This window comes from Rhamphochromis sp. 'chilingali' (assembly GCF_963969265.1).
Source record: "Rhamphochromis sp. 'chilingali' genome assembly, chromosome: 2".
NCBI lineage: Eukaryota > Metazoa > Chordata > Actinopteri > Cichliformes > Cichlidae > Rhamphochromis > Rhamphochromis sp. 'chilingali'.
Window position 1 is genome coordinate 6,420,531 of NC_137930.1, and position 14,581 is coordinate 6,435,111.

At 38.4% G+C, this 14,581-nt stretch overlaps 1 protein-coding gene across 4 annotated transcripts in view; it reads left to right on the top strand.

Annotated features, from left to right (window-relative positions):
* The window catches only part of syt9b (synaptotagmin IXb), a 66,524-nt gene that overhangs the window by 30,743 nt on the left and 21,200 nt on the right, over window positions 1–14,581 (top strand). For all 4 annotated transcript variants that reach the window (XR_013970857.1, XM_080875936.1, XM_080875937.1 and 1 more), the window contains 3 exons: window positions 2,433–2,608; window positions 5,529–5,746; window positions 6,450–6,990. Coding sequence is in view for 3 of the 4 variants with exons in the window: in XM_080875936.1 (XP_080732062.1) it covers window positions 2,433–2,608; window positions 5,529–5,746; window positions 6,450–6,990 (935 nt within the window). In the remaining variant the exon portion in view is untranslated. The remainder of the gene's footprint in view (window positions 1–2,432; window positions 2,609–5,528; window positions 5,747–6,449; window positions 6,991–14,581) is intronic.

Consider the following 14,581-nt stretch of genomic DNA (forward strand, 5'->3'; position numbering starts at 1 on the left):
TAAATTAGCTGATCTAACCCTGGTTTAAGCATTCTCTGCTGTACTGTTAAAAGAAGCTCTTAGCTCTGCTTAGCAGGAACGACAAATAATAAACACTGTTAAAGAAGAATGGGTTCACGACCACAGATGAAATGTAATATAAACATGGCTTTCGGCAGCTGTTAAAAATGTAGAACAGATTCTTGCTCATGTGATGGCATGCCACTGGTACACAACTACTGCAGACATTGTGAATGCTGAGTTTATCACTGCTATTGTTCAAGCATAATCAAGGCTGCAGGGCATTGTACTGAGCAAGGAGCCTCAAAATTTCAGACCTTTGTTTTTGTGCGAGTTTGATTCAAAATGACTTGCAGGAAGAAAAAAAAAGAAAAAAAGGAAGATCCAGAGCGCTCAGTCGTGTCTCTAAGTTTTCCTCTTTAAAGCATCTTATCTCAGCAGACATTCTTAGCCAAGCTTTTAGATGAGTTTGAAAAGGCTGCTTCACAAGAAAGAGGTATCAACAAACATTATCTCTCTGAAGCTACAGGGTGCTATTACCTAGCAGATAAGAGGCAAACTCTCTCCTTAGCTAATGGACGACAACATTTTATCCAGTTGTCTCAAACGTCCATCAATCACTACTGCAGTCTGGAAATAAATATTGCATATTTTATGTGGTCCATACAGATGGAAATACAGAACAGATGCCCTGTAAATAGAGGGATACACAGGGATATTACAATTTTTAATGGCTGGAAACAGCACTGATGAGGACTGTGAGACAAAGAAATAAACTTGTGGCCAATAACCCTAAAACAATGAGTGAGAGACATTAAAATGCATTGCAGTGCGGAACCACAGTTTGGATAATCATTCTCTGTGGGTTTGTCACAACCAGAGACCCTTTCAAGTTTGCTTTAAGAACTGAAGCATTTGCGTCATTGTTTATTTAATGCCCTAATTGTTAATTTAACAATTGTTAATTTAATTGTTAATTTAACGATAAAAATGTAAAACAATACCTAATTTGACAATTTCTGTTTGCACAATGGAACCCACCAAAATCCAGGTGTTTCACATTAAACCTCCTCATTGACATTCGGTCTGAATTCTAAGATGCGTAAACATGTAAATGTTGAATAAGCATGCTCCTGGTTATGGCTGTTTGGACCCTGTACAACCTTCTGTGCTTTGGTTTCTGGGTCATATTCAGAGCCCCTCACTCATGCAGAAGTCCGGTCAGTTTGTCAGATATTTTCCCAGCACAATTTGAGCCCCTTAGTACGAACTGAGCATGACTTCAGTGCCACAGCCTGCCTGTTTATTCAGCTAACCATGTAAATTCCTTCATGACTACAGTGTACCATGTCACAAAGCTCAACTAGCCAGTTTCACCAGGGAACTTGGTACTAACTAGGTGTGCCTAATGAAGTGACCAGTTAGCATAGATGTGTACAAGTCATGTAATGTGATATAAGATACGATAATACACTTGTGCTTATACTTATGTATACAGTTGTTTGCCTGTATACATTTTCTGCAGCTTCCGTTGGCTCTCAGTGGCACTCCCGCTACTTTATGTAAGCTGTATTTTCTTAAAGCATCTTTTATTTACTACAGCTTCAAAGGCAGCTGGGCTTTATTTGAAGCAAGCTTTTGTTATTATTAGTATGTGATTAGTGTATGCAGTGTATGTATCCTCCACTAGACAAACTCTCGTTTTTCAGCATTATGCTGTTAACACTAATTCAACAGTTCGGTGTCCATTTCAAATTAAAAGCCCTCTTATGTTTCTGTGCATTCAACAGACCAGGCAGTGTCTGGCCACAACACATTCCTGCACATGTTTTCCTGACTGTAGGTTATTTGCAATTATTTATACATTGGTTTGTTCACCTGCAAAATATCCATCCATTGCGCACCTATAATTATGTGTGTTGCACTGAAAGTGTCAGTTGTTAGATTTGTGCATTTGGATTTTTTAAAAAAAGAATGAGTGACATCTTTCCACATTTTCTTCTATCTATTCAGTTTTTAAAACATCCTAATAAGAGGAAAGATTATATGACTGTTGAAAAAGAATTATAATTAATAATAATTATTTATTAGAATTAGGTAATAATTTAAATGGGTCATCTCTCCCTGATCATTTTTTCCCTTTCAAGATTGTTTAGAATATTTTGATGTGGCCTTTTAGCACCTTATCAACATGGTAATGTATCTCTGTCTAATTGCTGGGATTTTTGGATAGTTCATTAAACATATTTTTTTCTTAAACTTTAGCCTACTATGAGAAAATGTTATATTTTCTTCTTTAACTTTGCATTCTTAATAAACACAGTCTGTCCTCCGTAGGGAGCTTGGTTTATCTGTGCCAGCATTTTTCACAGGCAAAGCTGCGTTCACCGTTCGCTGAGCATCTCCGCCTCCTTTTTCTCTTCCATCTCTAGATGTATCAGTGAGCCTGTTGTCTCTGCTGGTGACCACCTGTGGTCTGGCTCTCTTCAGCGTCTCCCTCTTTGTCTCATGGAAGCTGTGCTGGGTGCCACTAAGTGGTCGTTTCCTCCCAGATGTCCTCAAGGGGGCACACTTCTTGGGAGGAGACCAACAACCTGTCCTCACAGAGGTAAGGAGGAAGGTTAATTACTTGTATGAGCAACATTTAGTTTTAATGGGAATATCATGTAAACAGAAAGGAGCAGTAAAAATCATTTTTTTAAAGAATACTTTTCTTTGAATTTGCCAGTATTGAATTTCACAGTACAGATGCAGATAGGAAACCAGGGGTCACAAGAGGATATCACATGCAACCAACGTCATATTCGGCCAAAATCCAACCCGGTTGTTACAGTGATATGGTCTGCATCTTCGACAACCAGATACTCCAAAAATCTCCAGGGAAAATTGTATTTCACTTTGTCTTATTGCCGCTTTTTTGTATGTAATCAGTCTACTTGCACTGCAAGATTACTCCTAAAATAATACGGCCTTTATAGAATATAATTTATATAAAACTCTTATACAACACAGTTTAATACTTGATATTGTACTTATGTTGTCAAACTGTAATGATGTTGTTAGATAGCCACTGCCAAATTAGAATTAAAATCCATTTTAAAGGTCATACTACAACCTCATACTGCAATATTTAGAGCTGCTCAGCTAATTGGTACACGATGATAACCTGAACTGAAATGCTGCTGATTGCAAGCAGGTGTCATCTATACCATCAGTGTCGCTTCTGCAGCTCTGCTACTGCCAGCCATGTCTTTCTACATTGAGTTTACCTTTGACAATTATAGTCACAGTTGTGCCAGTGTAACAAACGGGGACACTAAAGCGGTCACGCCAGAATGTCGTGCTAAAAAGAAAGATTCTTTAAAATACAAGGGGGAGCAAGCGAGTCAGATACCAAGGGCACAGAGATGAAGCAGGTCTGATCAGAAACAGTTTATTACTAGTCCAGAAAATACCAATAAAAACCACCCTTAAAAACACACACGATAGAAATATTATTGACAGATAAAGCCCCCCCAGCTAAAACCCAATGCTAAAGCTAGTAAAAATACAATTCTCTACATTTACTAAAATCCCCTGATGTAATGTCCCACAACCCTGGATGCATTATGGGTCCACCAGCAGGCCAGAGATTCCCTTGCATGAGTTGGGTCCATGCCAGCCCTGTCTTAGGCCGACGAGGAGGAGCCTCCTATCCCCTCTCTTGTCCACTCACTGGGCCCACCACATCCCAGCCCAGCTTCCATTTCACACCGGAATCCTCCACGCGATGCCACCATGGATCCCCTCGCGTCAGCACCCTGCAAATACACAAATAGGGGCCAGAAAACTCGTCCCGGAAGAGACCCTGGCTTATAGCCATGGCAACCCTTTCCCAGCACAGCTGCACCCAGCATATGACAGTGGGGAAAGCGTTACTCACATATGCCCATGTGCAGTCAGTCCACAGTGGATAAAAACCATGTCACATAAAACACTAAAAGCAATAGAAACAGAATAAAACCATGCAAATAAAACGACACTCATAAATAAACACTAAAAATCAGAATAAAACCCATATACAAGATATACACAAATTTCCACTGTGTGACACCAGCTCACATGTGGCATGGAATGGAAATACCCAGGTTCTGGGATCAGTGCAACTGCTGTACTTTTTGCACATTGGCAATAGACAGATAAGCTGGAAAAGTTGAAAACCCTTTATAAACCCATCCAACTTTCTCTATAACTATATAACTAACTATACTATGTTGGAATTTTTGCGTGAGAATGCAGATACCCAAGGTAATGTATAAAACGGTTCAGGGCTACAGCTATCTTCTTATATATTCTAGATATTAAAAATGTAATGAAAAGCATAAATTATGTAATGCTATTGCCATGATATAGATATGACTATGAAAAGTGGTTTGTGGTCTACTTTTGCTGACAAATGTGTCACATCCAATCTCTACAAAACAAACAACTCACATGAGACTAACCTGTTAACATTGGTGCTAACGAAGAAGCACACGTGTCATGCACAGGTACAAGAAGCAGTGTCTCTGAGAGTCTGCTCTTTTGAATGTTTTGTTGGGCTTGTTGAAGCTGTTGGGACTGGGCAGTGTAACCTTATCATTCTTCTTGGTCTGTAGAGTTTTTTCACTTAAAATAATTCCAGCTCTACTCAACTTTTACATGACTAAATATCTAATCACCCAGAGTGATCCAAAATGTCCTGTTCTCTATTAATGGCCTTAAAGAGAGAACTTAGTAACATAGTTTTGCATCTGTTTCAAGCAGTTGTGCTATTTGAACTATGTATAATTATACACACAAACAGAAAGCCCTTTTTATAATGTGTATTTTCTATTTGACTGGGGTTTTCTACTTGGCATTGTACTGGTGCGAGTACACTGCCACCACTACTTTCAAATTGTGTACAAATTTCATCCTGAGTGTTTGTCGTCTGAGCTATGTTAGCGCAAAGGGAAGCTAAAACAATTGTTTGCTTAATCAATCAAAGCTACAGTCAAAAGATTTGCTTCTTTTTTGGTGGTTGTCTGCCAACTTTATATCGATGATAAGATCCCAGAAACTTAGGAAAGACTTACTGGACTGTCCTTGACCTATTTTTCATTTCATCTAGTTCTAATGCTAAGCTAACAACCTTGCAGATATCAATCTCTTTATTTGATTGTTGCCATGCACTTATTTTTTTTACTTATTTTCCAAGAAGGGCAGTCTTTAGAGCTTCATATTATAACATTTTAACCGTGATTAGTGGCAGTCGCGCTACAGGAATAAGTCTACAACAGAAACACATCATGTTTCAAAAAAGTACATGTCTTTTAAATTTTTTTTAATCTTAAAATAAGAAAAAGGATAATGACTCAAGTATTTAAAGAGGTGGAAGCATTTCAGGTTTAAGGCACTTCTGTTTAAAAATACAGCCAAGAAATTAATTTAACAGTCCAACTAAGCATTCCCACATTATATTTTTTTAATAGCATGCAGTAATGCAGACACTGATGTGTGCTGTGCAGGTGGACGGGGAGGAAAGGGAATACAGTGAAGATGGCTGTGTGAAGGAGCCTTCGGGGCCCCCTTCGGGTGTGCCTGTCCCGGAGTCGGCCTTGAAGATAAGCCACACATCACCTGACATCCCACTGGAGACGCAAACTAAGGTGGAGAAAAACCATGCTCACACTCTGGCCAGGGACAGGGTTCAGAGACAGATTACTGAACCTACCTCTTCTGTACGGTAAGTAGTTCTTAAAACTGTTGTCCAGTATTTAGTGTCGCTGACAGGTTAAATACAGATGACAGACAGAGTTCAGAGATTCTTAATTAGGAAAGTGACAGTATACATCAGGGATGTGTGCTACAAAGCAAGTTCGGGATATCCAGTATATCTTTTTCTTAACTTTCTTAACTTTTTCACTTACCCTGTTGGTTCTTTCATACCAAATGTTAACTTCCAACGTGACATCATTCATTCAACTAATGCCAGGTGAAGCTTCACATCAGCTGTGATTACACTACGACATCCTTAGCATAGAAATAAAGGTGTTTTTAATATTTATTGATGCGTATCTGGGAACAACAGACTGTATATAGTTTGTCAGAACTACAGGACCTATTACTGTCAGTGAAACTATATCTTTGGAATCTTTAAGGAACGGTGACAATATTTAGTTTTTTATATTTTGCTCTCATTTCTCAAAAATAACTCCCTCCAGAACATTTTACATGTGCAGTATAAGTTATCAAGGAAAATTTGTACCAATCTTGTAACACTGAAAACGCAGGGTTAGACCTTAAGTTAGCCTGTTAAACCCAAAATCCTACTTTGTAGTACAGGCCTCAGCTGCTAGAGAACACAGTAGATGCAAAGATTTAAGAATATATTTGCTGAATAATTTGAATTGCCTTATATACCTTCCAATTACACCACTTTGTTACAGGCACAACTCCTTCCGTCGTCAAATGAACTTATCCAATCCCGACTTCAACCCTGCTCAGTTCCAGCGCCAGGAGTCTTTGTCTGGTTTGGGTCGGATCAAACCAGAACTTTACAAGCAGCGCTCAATAGATGCAGAAGATGGCCATAGAACCTCTAACTGTGGGCGCCTTCACTTTATCCTTAAGTTTGACTTTGACCTGGAGCAGCTGATCGTGAAGATCCACAAGGCCCAGGACCTTCCTGCCAAGGATTTCTCAGGGACCTCTGATCCTTACGTCAAAATCTACCTGCTGCCCGACCGCAAAACCAAGCACCAGACCAAGGTGCACCGGAAGACACTCAACCCGGTTTTTGATGAAGTGTTCCTCTTTCCTGTGGCGTACGCAGATCTGTCGAATCGTAAGCTACACTTCAGTATTTACGACTTTGACAGGTTCTCTCGCCATGATTTGATTGGCCAAGTGGTGGTGGACAACTTCTTGGATCTTTCCGACTTTCCCCGGGAGACAAAACTGTGCCGGAACATACAATATGTAACCTCGGTGAGAACTAGCTTCTTTACATTCTTTGACTGTCCATTTTACTCTCTCTTCGTCATATTAAGGCCACATTTATTACATTTACTAAACGTTTTATTATTTATTGTCAGTACCATGAGACTTGATGGCGAGACCGACACTATCTGTAGCTCCCAAAATCCCTTGTCTTTTTTTCAGTCTGTAACAAATCTGCTCAAACAATCAAAAAGAGCAAGAACTCCTGTAAAACCCTGTTATAACAGCAGAGGGAAGGAGATAAGTCAGCGGACTTGTATCTCATTTCCCCTCCAAGTGGAACTCATCTGTGGTTTCAAGAGGCAAAGACATAAAAATATACTTAGACACAGTTAATGTTTAATGAAACCAGTAGGGAACACTTGGGGGTAGTGACCCAGATCTACACATAAGATTAGGGTCGGTTTGACAGAGATACAGTGACACTGTCTATATTACATTATTCACTGGAATAAATCTACAGCATTGGTACACAGAGTAACTCAGTTAGGAAGTTAGATCCTCCTATCAGGGAATTTGTTATATCTTCCCTCCTTGTTGAACAAGAGTTACAGTATGGGATAGACATTTTTGTTGTTGTTTATGGGCAAATAGTGTCAGATCACACTGATTATGAGCAAATGTAATCTGTTTATGGAATCGTAATGGGCGGACTAGGATTAAAAGACCGTTCTGCATATTTAGTCATTTGTAAGTGAAGCATTGCTTCATTGTGTACGGAAGTTTAGAAGTTAAGCCTTACACTAATCATTGAACAGAAATCATAGCATTTATTCCTCAAAACATACTCAAAACAAACTAGTGTATAATCTGATTTTTAGGCTGGTGAGATATGCAAATAGATTTAGCAGAGTAAAAACTCCAAATGAGAAATTCCGTGTTTTATTTAAAGCTGGTATCAGACTTTATCTTCATATTAGTCTTAGTCACGCTGCTGTAATTAGGCCATTTGAACAAAGAGATGCTGAAGTCAGGTAGACAAGTGAGTCAAGGACAAGGGTGGAATAATTAATTTCGTTTTGAGCCTGTAAACAATTTACAGAATAAAAAATAGGCCAAGGCTCTTGATTATGGATGCAGTCGATGTTTTCTGTGCTTTGTCTTTGTACTGCAAAAGTAATGACATATCCATTAGTCGTACAGAAATAGTTTGTGTTTAGCACAATAAAACACGCAACCAACATGGCGGTGATGCTATACACCTGCAAAACATAATCAGTTGTCATTGTAAGCTTGCTTGCATGATGATGTTTGCATTTAGCTCAGTTAGCAACGCCTCACTGTTACCATACGAGTGTAGAGGTTGTTGTGCGCCAAGTTGAATAGATGCACTCAGGCAGGTAAACGATGGCTGTAGCTTCTGGGTGTGAAAAGTGATGCTTGTGCAGAAATGCTTTAAACCCCTCTTATTAACTATTCGTAAACTGTTTACTGTAACATTTCTGTAATGAAGTGCCTTGATATTAGTTGTTGAGGTACCTTGCTGATGCATTTGTAGTCAAACCATTTACTTTTTCCCTTACCTCTTGCCGCAGCCCTTTGCTCTGAAACCAAAGACATGATAGTGTGAGTTACATTTTTCAGTTTAGTAGATTTTGCCCTGATTGCAATTCCAGAACCAAAGTGTCCACCAAACAGAACATGTCCTTTTGTCCTATTATGCAACTCCTGTATCAATTGAGCATTCAGTGCAATTGTGATTTTTCTTTGTTGTTTCTGTTCCCTTGTCTAATAACTGTTGCAAGCAGCATTTTACATGCAAATGATTAATTAAGAGTGTTTACATAGCTGAAGATGGTATTAGACTTGTGTTCCTGCTTTTATCTGTGATTCTGTTTATAAAAGAGGCCCCTACGTTTGCACGTCTTTAGAAAAGCATCTGACAAATACAGTGCATATGAACATGTGTGCCAAAGTGTCAGGATTGTGACCACCACTCAGCCTAATTTTGAGGCTTTGAAACTTACAAGGCCAACGCAGCTGCTCCTCATCAACTAATTAAGTTCAAAGAGAGAAAATGATCGTTAGCTGGGCCAGCGTTAAACCAGTTCTGACCTGTTTGTGCCTCGTTAACTACAGTGATGTGAAGACGCAGTGGGACAACACTCCCACCTCATAAACACACACATACTAATCTCGTTGGTTCACAAATATTGTTTCCACACTGCGCAGACTCAACAGCATTGCCAACTAAATAAGGTCAGTCTAATTGGGTCAGGCCCTCCTCTGAGACTTTCAATATGTGATGTATAGCTGTCCTGTCTTGTATGTCCAAGTCATAAGGCGTCCACTTTCTAGATATAATGCCTTTTTAACCATCCACCTTAACACCATAGATAAAAATGGACACTGACAGACATCTCCAACTCTGCATAGTTTACCTTTACCTTTATTTTCGTTTTAAGCAAGAGGATATACAGTATAGTTCAAGATGTCAAACTCAATCATACGTGAACTTTAGTTATAATGAAACAGTGCCATTAATACAGGTTCTATTTGACTGAATCACCTGTACTTCAAGCTGCAAGGCTGAATTAGAAGTCACTTTCTATTTTTTGAATTGGTGAATGGGTTTTTTGAACAAGAACACCAACTTTGGCAGATGGATAGTTTGGATTGGTGAAGCTGTATGTGGTCGTTATTAGGTTGAGTTTGGTTATCACTGAAGTATATTTTTAACCTGTGTCACATCAAGTCAAGAATAGACCAGAAAGAGCCCTGGTACTATGAAAAAGATCACACTCAACACACGTAAAACAACGGACATGTCAGCCTCTAGAAAATGAATGAAATCAACTGGTAAATGGATACATTTAAACACAAAGGCCTCCATCACATAGTTTATATTGTGTCCACTGACTCAACTCTCTGAGAGCCACTGTCACACAGTGGGTAAACAGAGAGGGTAAAACTATCTCACTCTTGCTTATCACTAGGAAATCATAGTTATACACTATTCTATCAATTTACAGTGGAAACCGCATTTTCTATTTTTTTAATGTGACAAGAACAGGAAGAGAGCGAGATCATGCTGAGTTGCATGCTGAACATTTTGTAAATGTTTTCAAAGTATTTTCTCCATATATCTTAATATGACCCAATCTGACTTTTAGCTGGTTAAATTTCACAGGATTAAAAAGGATTTTTGTAAAGTTGCTCGGCAGGTCTTTTATTTTTATTTTGCTGCATTCATGTCAATTTTGTAAAAAATTAAAAAATATGACGTTGACGGCTTGTACAGCAAGTAACGTTAATCCAAACTGTAACTTGAGTCTCTCTTAGCCTTCAGATTAGGCGTCCATAAACGAGGTTACACGTGTAACTGTGCTTCTCTGTTTCCAGAAAGCCCAGAAATCTGTTAAAACAATCCCATGTTTTTATATGCATGCACAAAATACATAGATAATGATTGTTCTCTCTTATTTTTACAGAGAATCAGTTTGATTACTCAGATTTGTGTCTGCACAGCCATGTGAGCGTCTCAGGATTTTAGGTCTATGAGGGAGGTCTAAAGAAAAATATAAAGTTTCTATTACCTCTTTCACTATCCCCAGCAGAACTAGGTTACCTCCCTTGAGGTTACAGATTGGGACCCCGTGTTGGTCTTCTCACAGTGTCTGTGCATTAATCATGGCTCTTGGCAGTGAATGAACCCCTAGCCATTGCAGGCCATATGCACTGGACTCTAATGCATACATGTTTCTGAGTTGCATGCTTATAGACATCAGAGCCATGATGTCTATAAGTTATGGTTATGTATATAAGGTTAGGCATAAAAGCAAATTCTCAAGATCTTGAACCTGTTACTCTAGCATGTTGATTTTTAATTAAAATTAACATATTTCTAGAGTTTTTATAGCCCCAAGCAAGTAATAGAAAGATGTTTTGTGAATTTGTGTCAGAGTTATAACACTTGTTATGTTGTTGTTGTTGCTGTTAATGTGATTAATTACTGGAGCAGCTTTTGAAATCCTACTCTGGAATGCTTTGCTGGCACAGGAAGGAATGCAGCTTCACTTTGTCCTCTATTTTTCAGTAGCACTGCAAAGGACTTCAGTCATATTAAAAAAAAGATATTATACATACGGGGATTTTAGCGATGATGAATTAGGAAAAGGTTAAAATGGCCAGATTATATATCAAGACGCATACTTTTCGTTTTCATCAGTGGATTACCAAATGGGTGAAAAGGAAGTTCTGCATAACATTGTCCTAAAACTAAAAGCTTACTGACTGAACTGCTTCAGTTATTTTGGGAGTTTTGTCTTTACTCATCTCTTTTCACTTTCTATGTGTTTACAGACCACTCTGCATTTAATCACAAGTTATTATTTATCTCTGGCTCCCACCCTCACCTTGAACTCAGATGGCCCCGCCCCTCCCTGAGCCTAGTTCTGCCGTAGGTTTCTTCCTGTTAAAAGGAAGTTTTTTCTTCCCACTGTTGCCACATGCTCTTATGATTGTTGGTTTTCTCTATATTATTGTTGGGTCTTTACCTTACATTATTTTTATAGAGCGCTTTTCTACTCTCTCAAAGTACTCAAAGCGCTCTATACAACATGCCACATTCACTTTCTTCTAAACTTTGAGTGCTTCCTAACCAGGGATTGAACTGGTCAGTAGGTGACCTGCTCTACCTCCTGAGCTACAGCCACCCCACTATTACCTTTACATTTAAATGTAATAAGATTTTGAAAATTCATGTTGTCCAGCTAAACTATACTAATGGAAACATAAACTGGAACAAAGAGCTAAGACTCGAGTTCCGAAAGAAGAAGAAAATCTGATATAAACAATAAATAACTAAGAACAAAACCAAAAAGTAAAAAAAAATTTAAAGCCCAAGAAAACTCAAAATTCTGGGTTGGGGACTCAAAACCTTGACAAGCCCTTTCTATATGTTATCTGCATTTTCTCCCTTGAGCTATGCAGCTTCCTTGAATTATTTGCTTTCCAGCAGATGACTTTTTGCCAGATAGACGTCTCTGTCCTCTTTCTTCTTAGCGAAAGATTTTTGGGGACAGCAAGGACAATAAAGAGCTCAGAGCCACTGTAACCTGCAGCGTCTGCAGGGCCAGTCAATACTATTGACTGCAATCTGCTTGGCCTGTAATTAGGACAATGATGAATGGGGTCAGCATGTACATTCAAAGTGTGAGTGTGTGTGTGTGTTGTTAATTTCCCACGTGTGGGACTAATAAAGGTTATCTTATCTTATCTTATCTTAATTCAGTAAAGGAGCTTTCCATTTCCCGACAAGGTCCTTTATCCATAATAATGGCATTTTTCCTGATTCATTATAAGATTTCTACGTTTCTTAAGTCTTGCTGTAAAGGTATATGCTTTATACGTACATGTACAATGTATTTATATTGAGACAATAAGAGTATGAAATGCCCCCCAAACTGTTCAGTAGCTTGTTATACAAAGCAAACAACTACTGGTAAATTCTACTTCATGTTCATGCATGCACTCAAAACGTGTACTTGCTAAAAACGCTGAGAGTGTATGTGATTGACCTGAAAGGTATGTATCTATCCTCACCTGGTTTAATGTTCAAACCCTTTCCATGCAGGTGAAATCTAGGCTTGCTTGTCCTGTTCAGACACCAATGAAGGTCATAGGAAACAAATAATATCCTATTCAGTGTGTATGTATATATATATATATATATATATATATAATAGCAGTCTTTCCTCAGAGGAGCAGATAGGATATTGGCATTCCAAGTCCTCTATTCTCAGCAGATGTTTTTACCCTCTAAAATATCCTGTTAACCCTTTAAAACCGATCGGAGCGGGCACGCTCCGTTTTGTGCAACTACTTTAAAATCCCGGTAGCTCTACAACCATGTGAGCTAGCGCAATAATTTTTTTTGCATATGAAACTGGAGGAGTTGTACTTACATCTTATGCCATCAGCTTGTCCTCGGTCACAGTTTCCTTCCACATAAAGCTCTGCAAAAACTGCATAAAAAGCGCTTGCAGCAACAAAAACATAATATTCCAGAAACACGCCTTGCCGATCCGATCAGCTGTTCATAACACTTCCTACGTTGGAATAGACGTCAGCGCGAACTATCGCATGTCCGCCATGACCTGCCCGAAACCGGAAGTGACGCAATTTTTGCGGAAATGTAGTTTTTATTACCGTCAGGGCCTCATGAGCCTATACTGGTGTTTTTAAAAGTTATGTTTGACTTTATGACTTTCTGTGTTGATTCTGGGATGCTTAGGACTCATATTGCACTGCTGGAAATATTTTATTTTGATATATATGCTGTTTTTGCATATTTGCATTATAATATTTATTTTCGTTTTTCCTGCAGTGTATAAAAATTGGTGTTTTTCAAAAATAAAACTATGAAGACACTCAAAATAAATTTCCTGTGGTAGGAAACTATTTTGTGCAACTTTTCTGTATTTACAGTTTTGAGGGATAAGCCTCTTAAATTTCTCTAACTAGAAATATATGTTAAAAAAAAAAAACGATTTTCAATTTTTTTGTAGTTTATTGCACTTTTTTGCAATTTATGTAATTACTATGCACTTAATGCATACATATTATTAAAATTTAGGCTGTAATGGTTGTAATGATGTATAGCAACTTGAAATGCTCCCAAAAATGGCTCCACAGCATGTAAAAATATAATATAAGCTCTGGCGGGCTTGGTTCTATGGTAGGTCTTAAAGGGTTAAAGAGGGTAAAAAGCTAAATCGCCAAAGCTGTAACGTAGTGGCTATAAAAGGTAATATGGACTTTCTAGTACTAACATCTCAGAGGTAATTGGACAATTAACTCACAAGTCATTAGGCTGAAGAAGCAAAGAGAGAGCAAAAAAAGTTAGGAATGGGCAAATCAGTCTGTTAATCTTAGATTGACTAGAGTAAGCATGCATTTTATGCACAGTGTGCCAGAGGAAGAAATGTTCAGATCTATGGATGCATCTCTGCTGGAACCCATGTGACAGAGCAACTTTTCCTTTATAAGTTGCAATGGATTTAGTTTGCTTCTTTACAGATTAAAGTCTTACACTAGTCTTACTCGACTGGACGTTATGAAGGATCCTTTTGCCTAACCTGATTCTGCCAGGGTGTATTTATTTATGCAGCTGAAGTTCAGCCTAGTCAGTGATTTATTTATTTCCACCATGTTCATCCAGGCAGATATATTGTACTTCTGACTGGCTCTCATGTAACAGGATTTCCAGTGTTTAAGGGAGTCAAATGCTCTGATGCTTACTTTTTGGTCCTTGTAGTTTTCATTTCTTTTACTATTCAAACTGAAAAGATGAAAAAGAAAAGAAAAATCTTGAAAATTTGATTGTAATCATAAATAACACTGCAGTGCATATAGTACACAGAGAATTTGTCACAATCAGATTGTGGCAGTTTACAGATATTTATTCCAGAAACAAGAAACATCTAACATCTAATGAAAGGTTGGAATAACAGACTCGGGTACTCCTCTGCAGGAACAGGAACGGGCAACAGGTGTGATCACTGAAGCGAAGGTAACCCAGCCCACATCTCTAAAAGGAAAACAATTTCTTGGCTCAAAGGGACCATGAGTTTTGGGC